General features: G+C 38.8%; 1 protein-coding gene across 2 annotated transcripts in view; it reads left to right on the forward strand.

The window, feature by feature from the left end:
• adam22 (ADAM metallopeptidase domain 22) overlaps window positions 1-26,066 on the forward strand; it is a 65,539-nt gene that overhangs the window by 1,072 nt on the left and 38,401 nt on the right. For both annotated transcript variants that reach the window (XM_061716832.1, XM_061716833.1), the window contains exons 3-5: window positions 3,443-3,519; window positions 18,173-18,239; window positions 25,549-25,631. In XM_061716832.1, coding sequence (XP_061572816.1) covers window positions 3,443-3,519; window positions 18,173-18,239; window positions 25,549-25,631 — 227 coding nt within the window. The remainder of the gene's footprint in view (window positions 1-3,442; window positions 3,520-18,172; window positions 18,240-25,548; window positions 25,632-26,066) is intronic.

Genomic DNA, 26,066 nt, shown 5'->3' on the forward strand with positions numbered 1-26,066 from the left:
TAATAATTGAAATGGTCTTTGTCAATAATTGTCACGTGGTCAGCTTACATAATTCATCATTTGAAGATAAGTTGCATCTTTTCGTTCACTGGGGTTGTTGCCCCAGCAATTGTCTTCCCTGCCTCTTCATATCTTTTGTCCCATTCAGCTGCCTTTAAAAAAAAAAAATCCTCATTGATGAATGAGTGACCAGAAGCTAGAGGACCGTTTTATTTGCAATTTCCGTTGTCAGGAACTGTTACTTTGCCACATGCAAGTACAATACAAGTATTTGCCTTCATCGGATATTTTTGTTTGATAATGTAAATTAACCTATCGGCAAGATTGTCGAAATATACAGTATACCGGTACTGTTGTTGGGAAAACAGCGTCACATTTAGTTTTTACCCACAAGAGGGCGCTGAAAACTATATTTAATTGTAAAATGTCATATTTGAGGATTTGATATATATATATATATATATATATATATATATATATATATATATATATATATAAATTAAAAATACATTTTTGGTTCCAGTTCTTAGAAAAAGACAGACTGATGTCCCAAACAGATTCTTTTATCTTTTAAAACCATTACATCTGAGACTGCTGTAGTGTACTCAGATATCCAGTCAGTCTTTCAAGTTCTGATAGCTCAATTTTTGAATATTTGTACCAATTATTTACAGTATTTATTTTTTTTGTAGATATTAATACATGTATATAAGGATGTACGTCTAAATTTGCAGTTATTATTCTTGTGCAGTGGACTGATGTTTGGGTAGATGTGTCCTATTTAACCAAAGTCTGCAGAAGTTGACAGGGGGGGAAAACTTAGTTGGGTACGATAAAAAATAGGAAGAAAGCTCTCGATAGATGACAAATTTAATAATGGATGCAGTTCAGTGAAAGCTATCGCCGTATCTGTGTTCAATGAGGCAGTTTGCTGGATTCCTTTTAAGAGAGGAGTCAATTATCATCGTGCAAGGCGTCATATTTGGCTTTGGCTTGTCTTGGTTAGATTGTTCAGGGCTGAGAGTAGAGAGGGCTACAGATGGCAGCAGGCAGGGAGGTGTTAACCCTTTGTGTCTCCCACACCTCAGAGATGCAGCTCTATGGGTAAACAAGCTAACGGGAGCCATCTGCCACCGGTGATCATTTTAATGTTCTCCTTTGAAGCTGATGCTAATCTCATCACAGGTTTATAAGGCATGCTTGCTTTGAACTCAGCATAAGAAAGTAGAAAATCATTTTTGCACAGAAACAGTCATTTTCTATATTCAAATTGATGCTGAAATTGTGTCATATATAACCAAAGCCCTGATCTGTTCACGAGTCCTTTCTTGTTTCAAGAGGTTATTAAGCTCAGAAATAGTTTATTAATTTATAAAGAGTGGGAGATTGCACATTCATAATTATGAATATTCCAGCTTTTGATGTAAATTTGGCAGAATTATCCCTATAAGCTAATTTTTATCAACAATCTTTGGAAAACTGATGAATATGAGATATTCAAGAGATAATTAGACGACAATAAAACAATAGCACATACCAGAACAAATGCACAGATTTGAACATTGTGATAGAAAAACACTCACATGAAATCACCCCAGAAGATGTGACATTCCTGATCTTCTGTGGGTATAGTGTTCCTACCATGTATTGCTTGATTAGAACAGTGCAGAAGGCTTTTTTTTCCCTGTATGGCATTTTACATCCCCTCTGATAACGGCTCTGATGGACAACGTTTGATTTAGTTCAATAGTTATTCAACTGAAAGGTTAACAAACCATGCCTTATATTATACATCAGTATGTTTTTTGGATTCAATGTATTTGTTATGAAACTTCACTACACTTGTACATCTTTTATTTGGGCGAATGATGAAAAATGGATGTACATGAATTTATTATCAACTTTACAACACAGACATTATTAATACAATTAGAGCCTTAGTTAATTTACACTTTCACAAAATGTGTTTTGCCAATGCATAGCTCTAGATGAGCTTGCATACAGAAAAGTAACACATCTTCAAAGTGCTATAAGAACAGTGCTATGAAATGTGTGTTGCGAGTGATGAAGGAATCCAGCGTAGGAGACATGTGACGGCATCTTTGATATGTGTTCTGAGCCGTCTGTTCTCCACAGAGTCCAAACCTGCAATGCCATTTGCATGAAGTTTGATCAGTTATTGGCTGTTTTTAGATTCATGGCCTAAAAACAAATCTGTCAAATAGTTCTTAAAGTGTGACACACTAGAAGTTATTTATAGGCTTGTGTTGCATCGCCTATTTTCAGTCTCAGACACAGACATGGCTGAATGAGCAGTGGGTAGTTCAGTAAAGTGCTCACGTTGTTTTGCTGGAAAAGCGATGGCTTTGAGGGGAGCTATCCAGAGTTTATGTGTATTGTTTTATACATGCTCATGCCGTCCTGTCTGCGCAGAGGCTTGAAAGCACTTACGGTCATACTCAGATAATCATAATTGGAAAGTCAGGTCCACTAAAGTCTCAAAATCAATGTTAAAAGAGCTGCTGGTGGTTTCTTAACATTGGCCCGGCTCTGTCAAGATGGGACGTGCTTTTATTAAGCACGATTACTGCTCCTCCTACCTTCGTAGATCCAATTTGGCAGATTAGATTTCACTACAAGTGTGGTATTGCTGTTTTGCACATGCTCTCACAGACACCCACACACCCTCTTAACTGCTCATATATGCATTGACCACGCACCGGCACACTCCGACGAACAATAGACTCAGTGGTCACTAGGGACATTATGAACTGAGGTCATCCTCTGGTGAGCAGGGGGGCACTTCCTGAAATGGAAAATACATACACACACACCCCTCCTCCCATCTTTATCGTGCAGACTCCGATCTATAATGAAGGTAGCCTGTGGGCTAGGATGATGGGGGAGGGTTGGCTTGTGTTTAAGGTCAGTATTGGGGGTCTTCTGGACCTAAAGGAATTACAGTTGGGAGTTCTGGTTGACCCAAGCGGCATGTAATGATGCCTGTACCATATGTGCCCAGCACTTGGGATAACTCAGGTTCTGCTCCAACCAAAGCAGTCCCGCATATGCAGTTAGATGAGAAATGATTCATATTTCTATTTGTGTGCATCCATTTTCACAAAATTATATGGTAGATCAAAAACACTTATCAATTCAGCTTTTGCAGAAATAAGTTTGTAAACACAGAAATAATGTGACTTCCACTGTTATGAATGGAGTGTATCAAATAAGATGAATTTGTGATTAATAGCTCAGGTGCCATAGCTGCATTGTTAGCAGTCTTAATGAAAACATACACATTGCTGCTGCCTGTTTACATATGCTGGAAAAGAAAACAGAGCGATCCGTCAGTACAGATTAGTACGGATATGCAAATGCTCATGACCTGAGCCACTGATATGTGATCATGGTATAACTTGTCTTTTTTCTGCATTTTTAGCTGGACCACGTAGACCAAGCAAGTTTTCAAGTTGATGCTTTCGGAAGAAACTTCATTTTAGATGTGGAACTGAATCAGTGAGTATTACATTATTTATGCTTTATTTCAGCTGTTGCTTATTTGTTGGAGCTTCTGACTAAAAAATACACATTTTCTGTGTGAATGAAAGTGTCTTAATGACTTTAACGTTAATGTGCTTGTTAAAATAATTATCACAGGAGTCATGCAGTCTTCACCAGCTCAAATAGCAATTTTGAGTAGGAATTCACTTACGGTTCTCGTTTAGTTCAAATCCCTTCAACATTGCATTTAAAACCAGCACTTATCACAGTATTTTAATGAATGTTGGTCATTGTGGTGCAGACCGACAGCAGCCATACAATCCTGCTCCCTGCGGTGTTATTTGTCATCTCATTTTTGAAATGCATCGAGAACATACACTGTAAATAACCATGTTGGTGTGTGCTGGAGCAGGTGAATAACTGTGCTGTATATGTTTCATACGTGTGTGTCTATGTCAGCAGCAGGTCAGTTATTGTTTGTTTGAGAGTTTGTGAGATTTAGAGGTTTCATCATAATGGGGAGTGATTTACAGTAAAGGCTGGAGTGCTGCCCAGTCAGACATCGATATTGATCACAGCTGTGCTGATGGAAAGTCAGCTCTTCTTGCCACATATTCCCTCTGTCCCACTTACTCATCATCTTACCCTCCTTGCGCCTTCACCTTTTATTGCTTTTTTGAAAGTGACTCCTTTTTGCCACAATCTTCTCCAAAACTGTTCATGTATCGCTCTGTCACTTTCCTGTCCCATTTATCTCTTCTAAAAAAACGAAAGTCTTTCGAAGCTGACAAAGGCATATGGTGATGCTCCCCGCATGCGTATCACAGCGGAAATCACGCTCGCACTGAGCAAAATGTTACATCACATTGTTACAATTCCCGGAATTAAAGGCTATGTTTCTTCAAAATCTGTCGCTCACTGTTTGATGCATCGTCCAGTCATGAATGCATCGCTCATGCACATACATGTGTGCACAAGCTGTCATATATGCACATCCTTACATCATCACTCACTACGGCTGTGCAATTTGGGTACTTATTCATTCGTGACACGTGGGGTGATTACAGCTATATCATCTCAAGGGGGTGTGCTGAAGGAAGTCCATGAGCGGTGTTAGCTCAAAGAAAGCACAAAACAAATGTATGTTTCATTTTGCGCTTGAATATCACTCAAGCAGGAACTTTTGAATAATTATTTATAAAAATCCTAATCTGATGTGGAAATTTCTGAACAACACCCACATTTGATTGAAGGGATTTTTATCCTATTTATGTTGTAATACTGCTTAGTGATTTGAAGGCTGTGGTGAATTTCAAATGGAGTGATCCATAATATGTTGTTAATTGTGAGGTTCAAGGAGTTACAAAGAAAACCAATAGAAAAAGAAAACTGTATGCAATATTCTATAATTATCTTGCATTGTGGCTTATCTACTCCTCGCAAGGATACATTTTCCGACTATTTGTCTGTGGATTTAAACTTAATTCAGAAGGTTCCAACACTGAAGATCCATCTGTACCATCTGCAGATAAGTCGCAGACCCTTAAAACTGCAGGACAAGGGTGGCTCCGCTCCGTTTCACCGTTTTACTGAGGTCGTTCCAAAAGGCATGCTAAAGTTTTGGCCTTCATCAGAGCATGCAAGAAAATAGAGGTTATTTAAACACAGGAATAAGCTGAAGTGTCTTAAAAAGGTCATGCAACAATTAACTCCTTGAGCAAACCATGGATTTTCCCCAAAAAACTGATGCAGTAATCGTCAACCACTGTGCTGTAGCTCATTCGTGCGCAATGGGAAATTATTCTATTTCAATTAAATTGTCTAAAACCTATATATTATTTAGTTACAGCAAATAATGTCCCATTGTTGATGGTTGTTGTTCCTCAAGTGTAATGATTAGCTGGGCAATTAAATGCTCTTTCGTGTCAGTGGGCAGCACCCTAAAGACGTTAATTCGAGACAATGGTGACGCAAAAAAGCTGCAACTATGACTTTTCTTTTCCAGAACTGAAGTGATAAATCAGTTCTGATGAGTGAATGAGCTAGTTTTATGATCCACTGCTGAAAACTTCTTTTTAAACTTAGAGATCAAACATTTCTCTCTTTTTTGCCTTCTCATTTAACAAGATCCCTGCTCTTGTTACTCTCATCTTCCCTCTGAGCCGTCTCTCTTCCACGCTGACTCCACTCTCGCTGGTCCCTGCTTCATGGTCATGTTGATGTTGTTTACAGATGCCTTTCACTCCAGAGGGTTAGAACCAGCGGATGGGGATGTTGTGTGGGTGCAGGAGCGGGTGGTGTTTCAGCTGAATGGGTCAATGTTGCTTTTGCCATTGGAAATGTCTTACTTCATTACATATTTTTTATTTTTTTTTGCCTGGAGTTAGGGTTTACCCTGACTCTGTGAGTCATGGGATTGTAGGCATTTTGTTATGAAGTCATATGATTTTTACCTCTTAAGTAGGTTAGTTGTTTTATACATGCATGCACAGAAACGAAGAGTGGAGTGAGATTAATTATCATAGCAGGCTTTAGTCACTGTTAATTTTCATTGCCAGCGTGTTGTATTGACAGAAAACTACCCATTTGAAGTGTGAAGGTCCACGGGGAGGAAGTGAGGAGGGGGTTGGTAGATCAGGGGGGTCCATATTTTCCCTCCTAGCTTTTGTCGTCTCAGCAACTGCTTTCAGTTTGACATTCATTGGACCAGAGTGAGCTGAATATGAGCCTAGGTGCACTGGGGGGGGGGGGGGGGGGGTTTTCTCCATTAAAAAAAAAAAAAAAATGTCCTCATTGTCAACACACACACACACACACACACACACACACACACACACACACACACACACACACACACACACACACACACACACACACACACACACACACACACACACTTGATTGCCCCACACCCATTCTCCATTCATCCCTGTTCCTACCATCCCTGCACCCCGCCCCTCCAACCTGCTCTTGCTGAATAATAGATGTTTCTCCATCATTAAGGAAGAATGTCCTGACGCGTGTGCATAATGGCTCTGGTGACGTGTCCATTGTGTAGAGAAGGGAAAATGTTTGACCTGTGTATATGCACATTGTTACATGTCAGAATAAATGAGAAGTTTTTCACGACCATTATAAAAATTCACAACATTCACAATACTGCAGAGTTATGATTTGATGTTGGCCATAGTTTCATGGATCCAGCCAGAACAACAGGACACTAGGAAATCAGAATCAATCATCATTCCTTTTACTGTCATTGTATTAAAAGTAAAAACAAAAGTTCACATGGAAAAAAAACACCCAAAAAACAGTGTTGGCCCCAATGTTGTATCCAATATGCTCTTTAGTTTGTGACTGTAAAAAAGCACTGCATAGAGAATCACAATTTTAAGTGCTTCCTCCATTTCTTATGTTTCCATACAAACAATTGGAATTGGAAATGGATGAAAAAATATTTATTGCTCTTTTTGGGAAGAAAATATTTTTCTTTCAGCCAAGTGGAGAAGATTGCAGGAGGTGAACATGCCATGATCCAAGTCTGGTAGAAAGATACCTCACAGGAGAGAATGTAGAAAGTTAAGAACAAGATACAAACCATTTACAAGACCAAATTTACACTTTAACAAAAGCCATTTTTAAAGCCATTCCATTTATAAACCTCTATTCTTTTTACTGTTGAAACAAGGAAAAACCTGTAACTGAATGTTGGGGTAAAAGGTTTGGAGACAGTTTGGACAGCTCATAGTACGGCATACGCCACTGAATATTGTCACGGTTTTGGGTTTTGCCACATTTTTGTATTTACGTCCTGTTTTATTTTGAAATCCCATGTCCTTGTGTTTAAGTTTTGTCATGACTTCCCTTCTTCCCATCTGCGCTGATTGTTTGCACCTGTGTCTCGTCAAGCCCTCTGTGTATATCTTGTCTCAATTCAGTTCAATTCAATTTTATTTTTATAGCGTCTATTACAGCAGAAGTTGTCTCCAGGCGCTTTCCAAACCCAGAACATGACCCCTGAGCAATTATTACATAAACATAACATAAACTGTGGCAGGTAAAAACTCCCCTAGTGGGAGAAAAACCTTAAGCCAAACAGTGGCAAGAAGAACTCCCCTCTAGGAGGGAAGAAACATTGAGTAGGACCCGGTTCATAAGGCGGGACCAGCACAACAAACTACAAGAATGAACAACAATGATGCCTATTAGATACTTATAATTAATAAAAAATGGAAGAAGAGAAGGAGGGGTGATGGGCACCGGTCAATGGATCATGTTGGTGTCCCCCGCTATGTTTGAGACTAACTATTATAGTCTTGTTCTATAGCTGCATGTATGACTACCGACTCTTAACACACTAACTAGAGGTTTACTAACACTAAATGTTTGTCTGGTCTTTCCCTTGCTTCCTGCCTATCTGTACTGTTCCTACCATCCTGTCTCTGGTCATGTTTTTTTGGATTTCGTCAAGTTTAGGCTCTTGTTTTGTATCCTGCTCAGCAGCGCTTTCAGTTTATAATTAAATCACTTTTCTTCGAACTCCTGCTGCCTCCGTCTCCTGCATCTGGGTCCTACTCATCCAAACCCTTACGAATATAATGATAAAGACATCTGTGGCTCTGAATTAAGACTCTACTCGTCAGTGATGATCTGACAGAAAACATGTTATTTGTACTTAATCTATCCATTTACATTTGATCCCCTGAAAAATACATATATTTAGGTTATAATTGCTAAAAACCTCAACAAGTTTGGATGGCAGCATTATAAGTTGTTACTCATTGCATAATAGGTGTATAGGTGTGTGTGTGTGTGTGTGTGTGTGTGTGTGTGTGTGTGTGTGTGTGTGTGTGTGTGTGTGTGTGTGTGTGTGTGTGTGTGTGTGTGTGTGTGTGTGTGTGTGTGTGTGTGTGTGTGTAAGAAAAAAAACAAGTGTGAAAACAGTGATCGTGTCTGTGTGATTTAATGATGTATGTGGGTTATTATGTGTATGACGATGTGCGAATACTGACAGAAAGAACAGGTGGGCAGGTCCAGCTGGGGCTAGAGCATTTCATAACGCTCCAGTATTATGAAAGTAGCTCCTGCAGCATGCAGCAGGATAAATAGCGGATGGTCTCTCCCTCTCCTCGTGTGTGATGTTGACCCTGACAAACACTAAACTGCAGCGCTGTTGTTGTGTTTTCCTGCTTGCAGACAAATTCTTTATGCTAATGCGGAGAGTTGATTACAGGCATTGCTAAATGCATTATTCATCTTTGACAAGGGGTTTGCATAAGTGTGTGTGTGTGTGTGTGTATGCAACCAGGGAGGGCAGATTTTGTTGGGCGGGGCTTGGCTGCTCTCTGATATAATCACTTGCTGCCTTAGTGAGGCGAGTAGCTATACCCAAACATCTCATGGTTCAGTGGTTTGATGAATGTGTGCATGCATCTGTATTTTGGCAGAGTGTTAAAGGGAAGGGAAGTCACCAATATATAATAATAATAATAAGATGTAAACCCTGAATAGCTGCTGCCTCCGAGTCATTGTGTGTCATCGCAGCGGGTCTCAGGTGCAGAAGAGGCATTTAAAGTGTTATCTTAATTGGGGATAACAAGGATGGATTGAAAGCACGAGGCTCAGACGGAGGGAGAGGGAAGATCAATACCTGAGAGAGGATGAAAATTAATAGAACACGACAAACAAAGAAAGGCAAATAGCTTGTTCATGTCTTTGTTTAAATTTAACCCAGTCATGCTGGAAATTTTAAATTCTGTTTTTAAAGGACCATTCAATGGTTGAAACAACCCTAGGTCTATTATTAGAAGATGAGGCGAAAACTCATTTTACTCTACTTTTATTAATGGAGGACTGATCCAGTCTGTGGCAGAAAACAAGTATTTTGAGTTTTGTGCTCAATCACAAACTGAAATGGGATTCAAGGACATCTGAGAATGTACTTGTCAGAGACTTTTATGTGAACCCCAAAATACTCCACGTGTGTTTCTGTGTTTGTTCTGTTCTTACTCAAGACCTTGGATTCACGTCATTTTATCCCTCTAAAAACAGGTTTACACTTCTTACTATCTGATAGTCGACCTAGAGTTGGCTTTTACTTGAATGTTCCTTTGACTTTTGAATCACCTTTAATAGAAAGTTGCCGCATTTTGCCTTAAATCTTCACATTTTTAGTGTCATCACATCAGGCAAGTGCCTTGATAAATGAGGGTGCATCATGGATATATGTATATCTTTATTAAAACAAAACTCTTTGGATACAGTCTGTGGGGTTTATATATGCATTATTGTCTCCCAGTGAACATTACTACCCTCTCTTTTCGGATCTCCATCCACACCTTCACATCTAGCTACATTTCCTGTACTGTTGAAGTGAGAAGTGAAACTCCTTCTGTTCATGTGTTTTGTTTTTTGCTATTAGCAGCAGTTATAAAGAAATTGGTTAATAATAATCCACAAGTACTTTTTGTTTATTTTTTTATATCCCCAGTAGGAATTCTAATTGCCAGCTATCATTTTCTTTGCTCTTTTTCTCCTCACAGAGAGGATGGAAACTCTGATTTGTCGTAATTGTACACATCAGTAGTACATCATTACAAAAACACACTTGTAAAAGTTATTGTTAGTACATAAGTAATTATAAAACATAAGTAATTATAAAATGCATTTGATGTGATTTTAAGTGCCTGCTGGCCATCACGTTACTTCTGCTTTCAACACTGCAACGTAGTCAGGGTCTGCGCCAGGTGAGGAAAATGTAATATTTGAAGAAAGTATTTTCCTGTCAGTTGGGTGTGTGTTATTGTGAGCTCTCATGCTAGAAGCTGTATGCGCTCTTTCATATGGTAATAATGTACTTTAAGGTTTATTGAGTGTAATTTGTGTCAAAATTTGTTTGTATAATTGCTCAAATTTGTAGGACACATTTCAAATACATACCATCTGTGTAAGAGAAGAGCTGAGTGAGTCAAATGGCTCACTCTGCCTGCGACAACATCTTAAATGTTTGGATACGCATGACCTGGGTATCATGGAGGGTTCAGAGTTCTCTGCAAATGTGGTTACATTAACTTAATCAATCTTTAATGATGTTGCTGCAGAACAAAGAAACCAATAATTTGAGAGCAACATAAAACTGATGATGGGGAAGTTTTTTTTTTCATGGATATTCAGCAGGTTTAAAACATACAGTATTATTTCAATTACATGTTAATTTCCTAACAGAAACTCCCAGAAGCTGTGTTTGTGACCAGACTAGTTTGCCTTGATGCTTGCACTGAAAGAAAGTCTCCCCTAACAGTTTAGCAATCAGTCAATGATAATCTTTTGTCGATTTGTTGGCCGGCTTTTCGACGTTGTTGCATTGCGCTTTGATCCCCGGCTGCTTTACACCTCGTGTGTGCTGCTTATCCATACATTAAGAGATCTTATTTATGGGACTTCAGGCTCGCCTCATGTCCCATTCCAGGATGATTTATCGTCCAACCATGTTCTGCTTCCTGAATCCTTACATTGCAAAAACACAGCTCCACCCCTCGTCTTTTTGTCCAACCTTTGGGCTTGATCTGATTTACTGCAAACTTAATGAGCAAAACACAGGGAAAGGGTTGCATGTGAGAGAGGGAGAACAGTAAAGAGTGAGAGAGATTGTTATGCACAGAGAAAAGTAAGAGGACATGGAGCGCAAAGCCAGTCCTTCATGCACCCTTGAGTCTTTGTGGGTGGGTTGACTAAGTGCAGGAGAGGAGGAGAGAAAAGTTGTGTGTGTGTGCATGATATAGGAATGTACTTGAAGGGAGTGCAGTGTCCTCTCCTCTCTAGCATCAGACGAAGCTTCACTCTCAGATCCATGTATCGTCAGATCTCACACACACACACACAGATACAGGCACACACTTACTGTGTTACACGCATGCACACACATGATTCCCTCTGAGACTGATACATCTATCTGTGAGCAAATGTCCAGCTCACAAATAGTATAGTATAGACTGTGTTTGCTAAGAGACTCAATGTTACATCAAGAACTGTGTATTTAAAGCCTGTTCTGGTGCGTTAGGCGGAGAATGGATGTTTACAGTGTGTGTCATGTGTATATAGAGGGGAGCGGGGCCAAGTGAGAGGAAATAACTTAGCTGTAAGAGTGTGCAAATGTGTACAGATGCCCTCCAGAGCTTTCTATAGGTAGATTGTGAGTGAATATTTTTATAGTGTGTGCCAAAACACTACTCATTTTCCCTTTTTGCCTACTCTTTCTTTTACCATTCCAATATAAGTGATAGTTGACAAAATACAGTCTTTATGTTTGATTATGAGGGACCACAGTCAAATACGGTGCTTAATTTTCAAAGTTTAAGATTTTTCTGAAGAAACATAGACTGATGATCTGTGTAATGCATCCTCGACTATTGACGGCTGGGGTAGGCTTAAGCTCAGCCTTGACCCTGAAAAGGATTGAGAAAAGTCAATTAATGAATAAGAAATAAATGTTTTCAAATTTTCACAAACTGTGGACAGAAATGCACAGAAATGTAAATTTGGCAAAATCATTCAGATTAATTTGTTCGGGGACAGGACTGAATGATGAGGAATAATATTCAGTTCAACACATGTAGTGATTTGTGGGATATTTCAGTGAGTGACATCCCATCAGAGCGTCGCCACTAATGTAGCTGTCAAAATTACAAAGTCTTTTAAGGTGATATCAAGGCGTGTCCCAATATTGCTCCATCTTGTGTTTCCTCATGTCTTTATTGTTTATCTCCCACCCCGTTATTTCCCTCTCTTCTGTCGAGCCGTCTTATGCGTTCATTCATTCATTCATTGTGTAGGATGAGTGGAGACAAAGAGGGATCCTGGAGCCTGCTCTTCCTGAAGGGAAAAACAGCAGCAAGACTGTTGTTCTTGCAGCGTGAAAACATTTTAAAGCCCCTCTAAAGACTATTGTCTCTTCTTGCTATGTTCTTTTATTCTGTCATTCTGACTAAAAAATTATTTTAAGATATGGCTTACTGTCAAGAGATTAGTTATTTAACTAAATTTTACAACCTCTCAAATCTGGCGGTGGATAGATGGGTCAATAGTTACTAACCAACATGTTAGGATATGGAATTTCATCAGTAATGCAAAGCTTTCATGTTTGTCTCATGCTTTGGTCTAAACACCATAATGAATCTGAGACTGCAAGAGTTCTCTCTGCTTCAGGAGCAGGAATCCCAGTGAGTCTGCTGGTGGAATTGCACTTTTGATAAGTGATTGGATCACAAATGAATTATTGCCTTGAGAGTTTTAATGAGGCCTCAATGGACAGGAGGGTGAGGAAAGGATGGAGGCCTGTGAGGAGGTGAGAACAGCTGCAGCTTTCCTCTACATCCCCCCTCTACACTGCAATAAAAAGAAAAAAAATTATTCTCTTTTCCTGAGACGGGATTTTGTGATGTATGACTCATACATATATCTCGGCGCCAAGGTACCGAAGTTTGGCTTACGGTAACGCCGCTAAGTTTTGACCCGGAACGAGACAAACAGGATAAAATGTCTGTCTTTTAGTTTTGTGAGATCCAGGCTCCAAGTTGTGCAATGAAAGGTATAAAAATATGTAAGCTACGTCACACACTGGGATTTCTGAGAATCTGGCTATGGCTGTTTGAAGTCTCTGTGTTCTGAGCTTCTGAATAAATCCCCCAAGGCTGTGCTACGGCTCTGCTCTTTTCCTGTCCACCTCTACCTTCCACAACAGCATCTGCATCTTTCCCCCTCACCCCCCCTCTACACTGCGTCGCATTTTTAAAATTTTTATTTCTTATCCACTTCCATCTTGCTGCATCCCCTTCATGTTTCATCCGGTGTACTTAAGGGCTTACTGCTCTCTGGCTGTGTCTCCGTCCTGCCCTCAGCACTTCACCATCCTCATTACGGACGTCTGACACAGCACATGCTCAGTCCTTTGTGTGGCAGTGCCCTTTAACTACCAGGTTAAATGCTAAATCCATAAATGGAGGTAGCAGAAGTCCATTTAATTACTACGGCGCCTGTGTGGAGATGTTTGAAAATAAGAACGTATCTAATTAAAGTTGTTTTCGAGTGCATGCTCATGTTTTTTTGTGTTTACTGGATGTTTAGATGAGTCTTTGAAAAGACTGTGGGAAAGCAGTGGGAAGGCCGGTTCCAACACGACTGCCAATCCACTCGCACACACACGTAAACATCACGCTGCCAGGGTAGCCTTTTTGTGCTCTTTTTCATCCCAGTGGCACGGTTGTACTTGGCAACAAAGATCGTGAGAGGAATTTTAGACCACTCAGAAATGCATTATGTGTGTGTGCCTGATTCACCTCAGGAGATCAATCTGGGTTGCCACTATGGATTTCTTTGCCCATAGCAACTTGCAAAAAAATGTTTTAAAAGGAAGGATGAAGTTTGATGGGACGGACAGTCGGATGACCCGGTGAACCATCTGCTTAATTCAGTTTTTAAAGCTGAATGGGGCTTTATAGAGCCGAACTTTCCCATCTGCTGTTTGCTCTTTTCTACTGGTTTTGTGAGTTTTTTCCACTGTACATGAAGTGACTGACATTTAAAAGTAGAGACAACTGAGAGCTGTGTGTATTATGTAAATGTATGTTCCAGGCTGCGAGCTGAGAGCAGAGTGTCTGTGGATCTGACATCTCCTGGAGCCCTGTCTGACAGCTGGATCCCGGCTCTCAAGCAGATGTTGCTGTCCAATTATAGCCAAGAAAACCTTTTTTGGTACAGCAGAGGATTAGCAGACTATTTAAACAAAACAAAACAAGCATAAACAAACAAAAGAGCTTAAAGAGAGAATGAGAAGGACTATATAAGACACTAAATGAGACAAAACATGAGCAAAAATCTGCTGGTGTGGTTTGTTGCAACCACACATCTGGACTAAAGATACTGTCAGTTGCCACATGATTCGAGACGGACCACTTAATGCACAATAAATCTGTTTGTTCACGGTTTTAGATGGTTTTACAAACCGCTTCCTTTTCATTATTATTCATGTTAAAAGAGTGCAGAGTGAAAACCATGAATGGATCAATTTAATTCTCTCACTTTTTGTAAAGCTGCGCTTGCATTTATGCATTTACGCATCTACATGTATGAATTCCTGTTAATGGGGAGAGGAGGAGGGACATTTGTGTCTGTGAGCGTGGGGGATGGGGTCGAGGCTAGGTTTGCGTCTTTGTCAAATAAATTATTTAAATCCTTCAACAATTAAAGCTGAAGTCTGTTATCAACGTCCTCCACTGGAGGCCTCGTGTGCCTGCCTCGCCGCCTCGGTGTGATGCTCTCTGGCTCCCCCCCGTCTGAGCTCAGCAAGAGTCCGGATAAAGATCACAAGCTCTGAATCTTTAAACACACAGCCCAGAAGAACAAAGACTAACAGCGCAGGCCTGTTACCTAAAAACTGACACTGCCACCAAATTTTCATCATAACAGGAGTTATGTGTGAATATATTGACAGAGTTTTATGTTGATAAAATGTTTCTTGTGTCTCTAGGGACGTGATGTGTTTAATTTGCACTTTGGAGTGTTTGGCAGTTGTGTGATCTGAGGTTGGAAAGGTCGTGTCAAGTGTGTGCTGTGTGTTCTGTTCACTTTCTAAACCTCAGTCTTTTTCTTTTTAATGTTTTTTTGGAATATGATTTTTAGGAGTTAACCTTATGTTGGAGCATGATGGGATACCTGCCGAGGCCCAGAGCTCTGCAGTCACACCTTGTATTCCCTTTAACTTTAAATTTAGCTGTCTCATTCATTTCTTTTATTGCTGCTGTTTAACTTCCTTTACTTTCTTTCTATTTTATCTCTTCTCAACCTTCACTGTCTATGTGTTCATTTATTTTAGTTTATTTTTTGAATCAAAATATTGTTATTCTATTGACGCAGACAGTTGTTTCACCTCAGCCATTTTTGTAGATGTGCATGTAAAAACATAGTAGCTGGTTAAGTACAAAAAATAAAACTTCAAATGAAATTGGCCTATGCTAATTTATAAGCAGCTTTATTTAAATGCTACTTGCTATTAATGTACTGAATAATAAACACGGGAAATATCCATATAAACTGATGAGAACTCATGGGAAACATGGAGCTGCATCTGGGGGATCTGCTGGGAAAAAAATATTTGTCTCTTTTTGAAAGAATCCCGCTGAAAGATAATCTAAAATCATGAACTTCCTAAATCTATTTTTTCTTATTTGCAAGTGTAAAAATAACACCTGGCTTTACAGAAGGTTGTGGGGGAATAATGTGCTGTTTATTGCAACAAAAAATGCTCCAGTATCGTCTAGTTAGGCCCGCTTATCTCTAGCGCTCATGCAGTGAGAAATAAAGTGAACAATAATTGCTTATTTGTAAAAGAAATCCTTATTGTTAAGGCTATTTGGGTTCCCCTTTAAATGTAAAACAAATATTTAAGCTTTCATCTTACAAAATGTAGTGAAAATTGAGGCGATTAATTTATTTTTATTTTATTTTTGCCTTCAACTGATCTGAAGGCTTTGAATCTTCTTAAAGGACTCCATTAGCATGGTTTGTGTCCCTTCAACATTGAATGAAAAGGCTCACCCTCCTCCTGTTTAAGAAGTGATATGATCATGTCAGCAGGTAAAGAAATGAACCTGGAATTGAGCAGTATAAAATCCATTGTTCACATATCAGCACATCGAAGTCAGACTCAAGTTTGCCTATAAACATCTGAATCATCTGGGGATGAGATGAGTTTTGGAAGTCTGTCTTTTGGACTGATGATACATACGGATGCTTCTTTTTTGTTGAAAGAAGGACAAGCCTCTTCACCCCCCTTTTTCTGGTTCAGGCAAAATAAACCTTTTCAGTGTGAACTGTGAGGCGTTTAAAAAAAGGGATCATATTGATATTCTGAGGGATAATGTACAAAAAGAACAAAAAATAAAAACAAGAAAAAGAAATCTGCCAGTTTGCTGCTAGTCTAGTTTTAGGTCACTGCTGGGTTTTCCAAAAAAGGCAGAGACCACAACCATGCATTTACATTCATCCAAAGCCTTTGAAGATCACCAAAATCAAGGTCCTCTACGAGTCCAGATCTGAGCTTCCCCCAAGCTGTTGCTCTGATGAACTCTCATCACTCATAGAGTCTGAGTAATCAATCAATCACCGTGCAATAACAATAACAGTAATTATAATAACACAATCATATGCTGTGACAATGACCCTTCCACTAATCATATCTACCTCTTTCTGCGGCACCTTTCACTTTTTAAAAATTGTATATATGTTAATAAGAGCTGTCAATGTCTATTACCTATTTACTGTAGAGTGAGCGATAACAACCGAATCAAATTCCATGTCTTGTCTGACCTGACCTGGCCAAATAAACGTGATTCTGATTCTGATGTGGCTCCTTGATGGACTGACAATCTGTCAGTCCAGGGTGTACCCCAGTAATGAGCTGGGAAAACGATTCTATAAGAAATGGACAGCTAGTGAAGAGAACGCAATATTAGGGTAATACGCTCACACCGTCTTTTCCTGTTAATAGGCGAGCAGCTGAATTTTGGATCAGCTGGAGACAGCGGAGGAGAGACTGGCCAATCCCACTATAAAGGCAGTTTGAGTAGTACAACCTACAAAAGATAAAAGCACAAATGACCCTTTCAAGGGCATCAGAGAAAAGATAAGGCTTAACTTTGCCAATTAGCCTCAGATGATAAAAATTAGACTGGACTACTGCACTGACCTGTCTATCTGTCAAGTTTTTCATAAAAATAACTCCAAAGATTTCTAATAAAAAGAAAGTTAGAGGAAGTTCAGCTCCATCCGCGTTTTAACATCTTGTCGTAGACTATACACTCTATACATATATGGTGTATGTATGTATGTATGTATGTATGTATGTATGTATGTATGTATGTATGTATGTATGTATGTATGTATGTATGTATGTATGTATGTATGTATGTGTATATATATGTACGGTATGTGTATATATATATATATATATATATATATATATATATATATAGTGCAAATAGTGAGCTAACGTTTTTTAACTGTATCATACCTTGAAATTGGCTGAGGATGGGGCAAATCCCAATCCTTATGCCGCATTCCTCTGTTTGTGTGGCTCTGTGAGCATGCTCGTATATCTCTGTCTTAGATTGTGCCTGCAGTGAATATCTCCATTGGGACTCTTGGGTCCAACTCTGCTGATAAAGCACACAAAGACTGATTTCCACTCATTATGCCACTCTCTTTCTCCTTTACACTCTTAATTTATATCCTGTCTCTTTCCCATTTTGCCTCTCCTGCTTCCTTTACAACTTATTGACCTTCATTTGTCCCCCATTCCGCACGCACGCACGCACGCACGCACGCACGCACGCACGCACGCACGCACGCACGCACGCACGCACGCACGCACGCACGCACGCACGCACGCACGCACGCACGCACGCAATGCTGGAAGAGTGGACTTGTATAATTGTGTTGATGTGAGTTTGTCTGCTGTAAATAGCCCTGTCCCTGTGCAGTGGTCATAATTGGCCATATTAATGCTCTGAAGTGCTGTGTTACTGAGACAGAATGCAATCATTCTGTAAAATGTGAGCATGCTCAAATAACTCAGTCATTTTCTAACTTATTTTTCTTCCTTCTCTGTTGCCAGTGATCTCCTGTCTTCAGGCTACGTGGAGAGGCATTTGTCAGAAAACGGGAAGACTGTCATCACTAGTGTAAGATTCTCCCATTTGCACTGTTCCTACATTTTTATCGAAAATGTATGTTGTTTTTCGCAAATGTTTTATTAATATAACTGGATCATTATATTCTAAAAATGTTCAAGGTGCCAAAAATCCAGAAGGAGCTGAAGGCTCGATGGAACAGCTGTTTAATTTCTTTAATAGAGTGATCTGCATCTTCACCCATGCACCACCTCTCCGCCCAGAGTCCCAAGTGGTTTGTCTTGCATAAACGTCTTCAAAGTGATTAATGGAAAATGTTCACATTGTTTGCAATAAAATACGTGGCAGGTGAAGAGATAAACCAATTTTGCTATTATCAGCCGGCCTCAGTCAGTCAAATCAATAAGTCACAACAAATTGAGCCCACTGAAAGATCAAGATTTCAGTGTGATTCTGTGGCAAATACAGTTTCTCTAATCCTGTGAGAATGTAGCTGTCATCCACGGTAGAACTCTTATTCTTTCTATTTTCTATTTTCATCAATTATAATTGATTGACAAATCACAATATTAATATTAATACACAATATAATATTTCTCGTACTCCGGCTTCCTCCTACAGTCCAAAAACATGCATAGTAGGTTAATTGATGATTCTAAATTGCCCGTAGGTGTGAGTGTGTCTGGTTGTTTGTATATATTTGGCCCTGCAATGGACTGGCGACCTGTCCAGGGTGAACCCCTGCCTTTCGCCTGTAATGAGCTGGGATAGGCTCCAGCAGACCCCTGTGACCCTGCAAAGGATAAAAAGGGTATAGATAATGGATGGATTGGCATACAAAACAGACGAGGCTTCTTGGGCAGATGGCCTCAAAAACACGATGCCTAAAACAAAGCATGTTAGTCACAAAGTTGCAAGATGCTTCAGAAATATAAGGTACGACTTCGTTCTAAATGTTAAACCATGTAAACCTGCTATTGTTGAAATCCAAAGGAAATAGACTACATAAACATGAACTATTCATCAAACTTAACATAAGACCTTTAAAAATATCAGCAGTTGTTTACAAAAGTTTGGAGCATCTATCTAATAAATGTATATTTCCTGATTTAAAAACGATAAAACATACTGTAATATTTTCAATACTTTTGAGTATTGAAGATGGATGAGTTGTTACTGAGCGATATATCCATGAAACCGCTGCTCTGCTTACCCTGATAGCTTCATTAAACTGGAACAGGGTAAATCTGGGCTCATCAGACCACATTACCTTTTTCTGTGTTGTTGGAGTCAAGTATTTTAGCTTTTTAGCATTACTGATGAGTGATTTTCCTCAAGCTACTCAACTGTTTCGTCTCATTAACTGGAGTTTTCTTCAGCTTGTGCATCTGGAAATCCACTATGAAATATTGTGAGCTCTTCTGTCGATTTTCTTTGATTAGACTTCATCAAATGTTTAAGTGATCACAGATTACTAAAACAGTTTTTTTTCCCTGCCACATTACCTCATGAAAAGTGACGGTACAACATGATCCCTCCAGGTTTTAATATTATGTTAGACAGTTGTGAATCCAGTCTTGGCAGTTTCAGAAGTCTTAGCTGTTTTGTTTGCTTGACCTGATGATTTGACCTTTCTGAAACACAAGATCATCTTAACCCCTTGATGCCTGATGTCACATTTGATACATACATTTCTGAGCGCTCTGCGCCTCCTCCAGAATCAAAACAAGAAACATATATATTAATACAATAAGACAAAGAAATACATTCTGAAAAAAATAGGTACAATAAATACAAAAATAAATAAAGTTACCCTGATAATAATAACCTAATATGGTTCAGAAAAAAATAAAAACTGTTAAAGACAGAATCAATATATAATAAACACTTTAAATTGAAAACATTATAATTTTCTGTATTAGTTCACATATCAGGCATCAAGGAGTTCAACCAATACTCATAACATCAGTTATGATCAAATAACATGCAACTTTTCCAGCCTGTTTTCATTTGAAACCATACAATGAGAAATCAAACTAATACTATCCTAAAAAGCTTGAATTGAAGGCAGCTGGACTTCTTTTCTTATTCTTGAATAAGAAAATAATAATAATATTATTAATTATAATAATAATATTATAATATTATTATTTATATAATTATATAATATTATTATCTATATAATAATAATATTCTTTATTATTTTCTTAGTCTTGAATACATGTCTTATTCTTGAATACATTGCATCTTCATCTAAAAGGTTTTTTCAGTTCAAACTGACGTGTGGGGAGTTTCAGACATATGTCTACAAGCCTGACATATGTCTTTATGATGGTAGTTTGTTTACAGAGATGAGTAACACAGAGGGGTTCGTATTGTCAAGGTTAGAGACAGAGACGTCTGACGTCTGTGCTGTAATAATGAATGTTTACTAGACTTGTGGAAACAGCAGCATGGCTGTATTGATGAATTGTTCCCAGCTGCATGCTTCAATTTCCTGATGGCCAGCAGGTTCTTCCTTCTTCCTCTTTTCTTCCTTCCTTTTTTTTTCTTTTCCACTTTTATTATTGTTGGTTAATCAATGATTTAGTTCTCTGCACCGAGAGAAGCCACGCTACATCCAGCTAGAGGAAATGTGACCAGAGCAGATGCATGGCTATGGCCTAAACCAGATTAAGATTGCTGTGATAATCCTCTGAAATCTAGACAGCTCAGTCGCAGGACACCCTCTGAGATGTAGATTCATCACACCACAAGGGCTGGGGGATTACAATGGTCAGGATTTTCTCAGCTAAGCAGCAGATTAGTGTGATATATAATATGATACTTTGCAGGGACTGATCCAAATTAACAGATCATATTGTACAGTATGGTCACTGCTAATTATATCAGTCATTATAAAGCAGCCTGAGAAATAATTTACTTTTTAACGTCTTTGTAGCGACTTTTCCTTTTTTCTTTTGTACTAGAAACATGCACCTCTTTTTGTTTATTAATGGCTACTTTCAAAGCGGTTAATGTAAGACGTGTACGTTGCTGTACTCACAGGCCAGAACGTCAGACATCTTCTGCTCAGATACATGTAGGTCAGGATCTGTTCTGCCTGTTTACTACATGCTTCAGACCAAAGGCCTCAGAGCCTACATGATTTCTGGTAAGCATAAAGCCAGGGCCCAATTAAACCTTTTATATCTCTGCGAAAACTAATAACATATAATTAAAAAAAAATAAAACATGAGAAGTTGAGCCTTATGCCTTTATTGTAAATTACTGAATCAGTCTCTTTTTATCAATATTTAAAAAAAAATCTATGATAGTTTAAGCGTCTTGAAAATGTTACTGTGATATGTGTATTTTAAGACACACGTATGTTGCAACAAGTCATGATGGGTTCATAGAGGTTGGTAGAGCCACTACAGTGGACAGCTATTCAATGCCTGTTTTCCAGTATACGCATTAGTTTAGTGGACATTATGAGAGACGTTCCTTTTCCATTTAATATGTTGCATTGAACAAAACTCCCATTTAACTTGTTTATTTACCTATTTTTCCTTTTCTTTTCCAGTTGAAAACTTTAATGTATGCTATCCACCCATGTGGACATGTATGAAACTCAATGTGTTGAAATACCCGACTTCTCTAACTCTTGAGCTGCAGACACTCATGTTATTGTCTGACCCAAAAGTGCAGCTTCACCCAGGAGATTAAAACTGCATCACACAACAGACTTTCTGAGCATTTTAACTCCTTCTGGTTTTACTTTTGGTTCAACAACGCTGAGTCTGATCAAAGCCTGTACGTGGAAGAGTCGCCCCCCTTTTGAATTTCTCTGGAAAAGACACGCACGATAGAGAAAAATACAGTTTGAGCTTGTCATCATCCCTTTGTGAAGTTATTGTATGATTCCCACAGGAGTGGATGTAATAATAAATTCCCTACAAATATGACTATGAAAGAACATTACTTTGTGTAACCTTAAAAGTAAATCATTGTATTTGGAAAAATTATTGCACTGCTTTTTTATGCACATAAAGGACAACTTTGTCACAAGCTTTAACTTTCTGCGGTTCAGTTTGGGCTCATTGCTCTTAATGTGAATGCAAATCCTAAATTACTATTCAGCACAAAACTAATTTAATCTCAAAGGCTGGCAGGATGTTTCAGTACGTAGCAAATAAAAATTGTTCAGATTCCTGCACCAGGTTTTTTCAATAACACTGTAATGTATTAATTGGAAATTAAGCCCCCCCCCCCCCCCCCCCCCCCCGCAAAATAAGCCCCCAAACACCAAAAAAAAGTAAACATTAGAAAAACAATGATCATAGTCTTGAAAATAAATATTAAAATCAAGCAAATGCTCTTTGAGTACACTTGTAAAATTAAAAAACAGCATATAATTCATTGATAACTGTGCTCATTTAATGTGGAGAATTAGAGGTTATTTATCCTCAGAAAAGGCCACTAGTCCACCTCTCCAAACTTGTTTCTTGGAGCTTCTGTCTTCAAGTTTAACGCAGTAACTAAAAGTTAAAAGACTAAAAGAAGATGAAAAAAAAGGCATAAACACCTGTAATCCATGTTTAAAACCTTCCACAAAATGAAATATGTCTTTATGGCTCCTGATAATGATTTGATTTCCTATGCAGTACGTTAAGAATTAGTCCGTCAGACTTTATATGAAAGCTTTGAATATGTGCTTTACCATGACCCAGTTGCATCATAAAAGGTTTGCTACACTGTGAAAGTTTCTGCTGGATGATTGACAGATGTCCTGCATAGCTTCCTCTGGAATGTGTCCCTTTGTGTAAAATAAAATCGACCAGTAAAGATGTCAAAATCTTTTCACACATCCCCTTTCATATCACCTTATGTAGTTTTAAGCCTGTTATTTGTTTCACTGTGTGAGAGTATAAACTGGGTTAATCTATATGCCGTTTACACAGAGAGAAATACAGTACTAAAATACAAATGTCTGTTGAAAGTCAGCTTTTCCTCTTAATGCTTGATAAATATTTTGCTCTCAATCATATGTCTGCTCTCAGGTTGTACACATTTGTGTGACTCTCTTGTTGCTCCTCATCATCTAACTGCCCATTATACTTATACTGACATTCAGAGTGCAAAGTGTCCTACTTGTTTACCAAGTATCCTGCATCAAACTTTTCCTTGTTCATTGTGTTGTCTAGTTTTGATGATTTATTATGCTGGTGGAGGTCTGAGGAGTTCGTAGATCAGACCAATTTAGCAACACGCATGGAGGATGTACCCGCAGCGTTGGGTTTTGGGTGTTTCTTCCTTTGATGAGAAGTGGAGCAGAAGGTTCAGTGCGACAGGAAGAGGAGAGATGCAGGGATAGTAGAGCACAGCGCCACTTATAAATAGCCCTCTCTGTCTCTTCATTTCACACACACACACACACACACACACACACACACACACACACACACACACACACACACACACACACACTACTTCTTCACACAACCTATTTCCCTTCAGATGTAGCTTCAGATTCATCTTGCAAACTTCCAAACTTATTTATGTATATACATATATCCAGTATGTGTGTATATATATATATATATATATATATATATATATATATATATATATATATATATATGAATGAATGATAGATAAGCGCAAGATATAACTGGTACTGAGAGAGAGAGGGAAAGTGCAAACAAAGCAATAAATAAAAGGCAAATCAGCCTCAGCGTGACTAATGGAATTTCACTCTTATAATTCAATAAAGACAATTTATGCAAACAAGCTCCTCTGACACTAATGCACTCCCATCTGAATAACTATATGCATTAGTTATTTTAAACCCCCAACTGCACACTGCAAATGTTTCTGATTTCCTAAAATCAACATGACACTTTTTCACTACAAATTAAAACAAACTTGCAGAAAAGCCTATTTTTTTTTCCTGTGTTTTTCATTGCATTTGTTGACTCCTTGAGGCAGTAATGACTTTGAATCCTGTACAATGACACACTGCTTTCAGGTAAAAGAAAAAAAGCACAACATACGGTACTTATTTTTAACATAACACACCTGAAACAACTGGTAAAGCAGGCTCAATTTGACTTAAGTTGTGACAATGTCAACGCATCATTTTTATAAGTGAGAATTAATAAACATTAGATGAATCAGAAATATCAAAAAGAGACAAGAAAACAACATATGTACCAACTAACGCAGCAGAAAATATATAACAACATATGTTTATGTGGATAACGCATAATCACCAGAGGGTCAAAGAGGACGCAGCACTTCACTAATCACTAAGAAATGATGAAAGCATAGACCTTTATTTGAGTGGTTTGCTTATGTCACGCCAAGACTTTAATAAGTCAGCTCTAATGATGGATGTTATGGGTGTATTTTTATTATTTATTCATTCTTAATATTGCAGAGCAAGTGCTGTCCTTGTCTTTGCTTGCAGTGTTTGACTTCAACTAACAAACATTCAATTTGTATTGATCACCTAAGTCTTTGCAAGAAAGTCAGCAGATTTGTAGGAGAATAAATGTAAAAACAGTATAGTCAGTAGTACTGGCCTGTGTTGCGGATGTATTGGGATTTGGGAAGAATTGAAACAATCACTGGATGCTGTTTTATCAGGAGAATAATGCCTGTAGTTCAGGATATGGTGTATACTTGCAGGAACGGTGCCAAACACCTACAGTACATGCTTCCGTAACACAAAGCTATATAAGACATGGTTTAGGTTCACTGAGAGAGTTGGATGCAGAAGTGGACGTTGATGTACGCTGCTGTCCACAGCGTCAGACTGAAGAGCAGAAATTGATCCTTTGATAAGAGCTGTGCATCCTCAGGGATACCGACTTCCTGCTTAATGGCTGTTGGGCAGCAAGAAATGGACCAGGAAGACATGGCCAACTGAGCACTTAGACACTTAGATATCATACACATCTGCAGACATTAAGTGTGTGTTTATTCCTGCAGACAGAGGAAGAGACACACACTGCTCTCACACATATGGATAGATAGAGATAGAGAGATGTACAGAGTGAGTGGTTGACTGGGATGGAAAAAGAGGGGCCGATGATGCAGCTTGCTTCTGCAGGAAGTTGGGATACACAGGAAAATATGAACGTGTCAGTGCAAAGATGTACAAAGTAACCCATAAACACACGTTCAACGTGGTCACATGTCTACACTTGCATGTATTAACAAATGAAGTCAAATGAATGATCGCTCTGGATGCATTTCCTGATGGAATTTAGTAATGAGTGCAGCAAGAGGAATATTTCACTCTGGCTTTGAAACATTTTATGAGTTGCTCCTGTGTATGAGAATAACGTTTAGTGTGTTTGTGTTTTGCACGCAGGGAGGAGAGCACTGCTACTATCAGGGGAAGGTCAGAGATGTTCCTCAGTCCTTTGTGGCTCTCTCAACCTGTCATGGATTGCAGTAAGTACAGTACAAATACTGTGGACGTGACGTCTTGTATGTGCGACCACTGTTGATGCATCAGTGTGCTCAGGCCCACTTTTTGCTGTGATTTATCCATTAGGTCAAATTAATTAGTTTTGGCCAACTCTCCATGCCCGTCTGCATGTTGTGTTATGCAGGTTATCGTTCTCAAAGGCATCCTGCCCTCTCCCTCAAGCTCTTCTTTCCTCTTCCTTTCATCTATTCATTTTTTTCTTCATTTTCTGCTTCTGACTTCAGTCCCTTGTATTGTCCTTTTTCCTCCGTCCTCTTCTCAGCGTTGGTATTTTTAGCATTTGTGCTTGAAAGTAGCATTGAGTTGAAGAGATGAGACGAAAAAGAGTCAGTTCAAGATAAATGTATTTACAGTGCAAGCTGCCTTTTGCATATGTGTGTCTGATTATTTGTGTGAAG

Source organism: Cololabis saira, chromosome 3 (genome assembly GCF_033807715.1).
Source record: "Cololabis saira isolate AMF1-May2022 chromosome 3, fColSai1.1, whole genome shotgun sequence".
In the NCBI taxonomy this organism is placed as follows: Eukaryota; Metazoa; Chordata; class Actinopteri; order Beloniformes; family Belonidae; genus Cololabis; species Cololabis saira.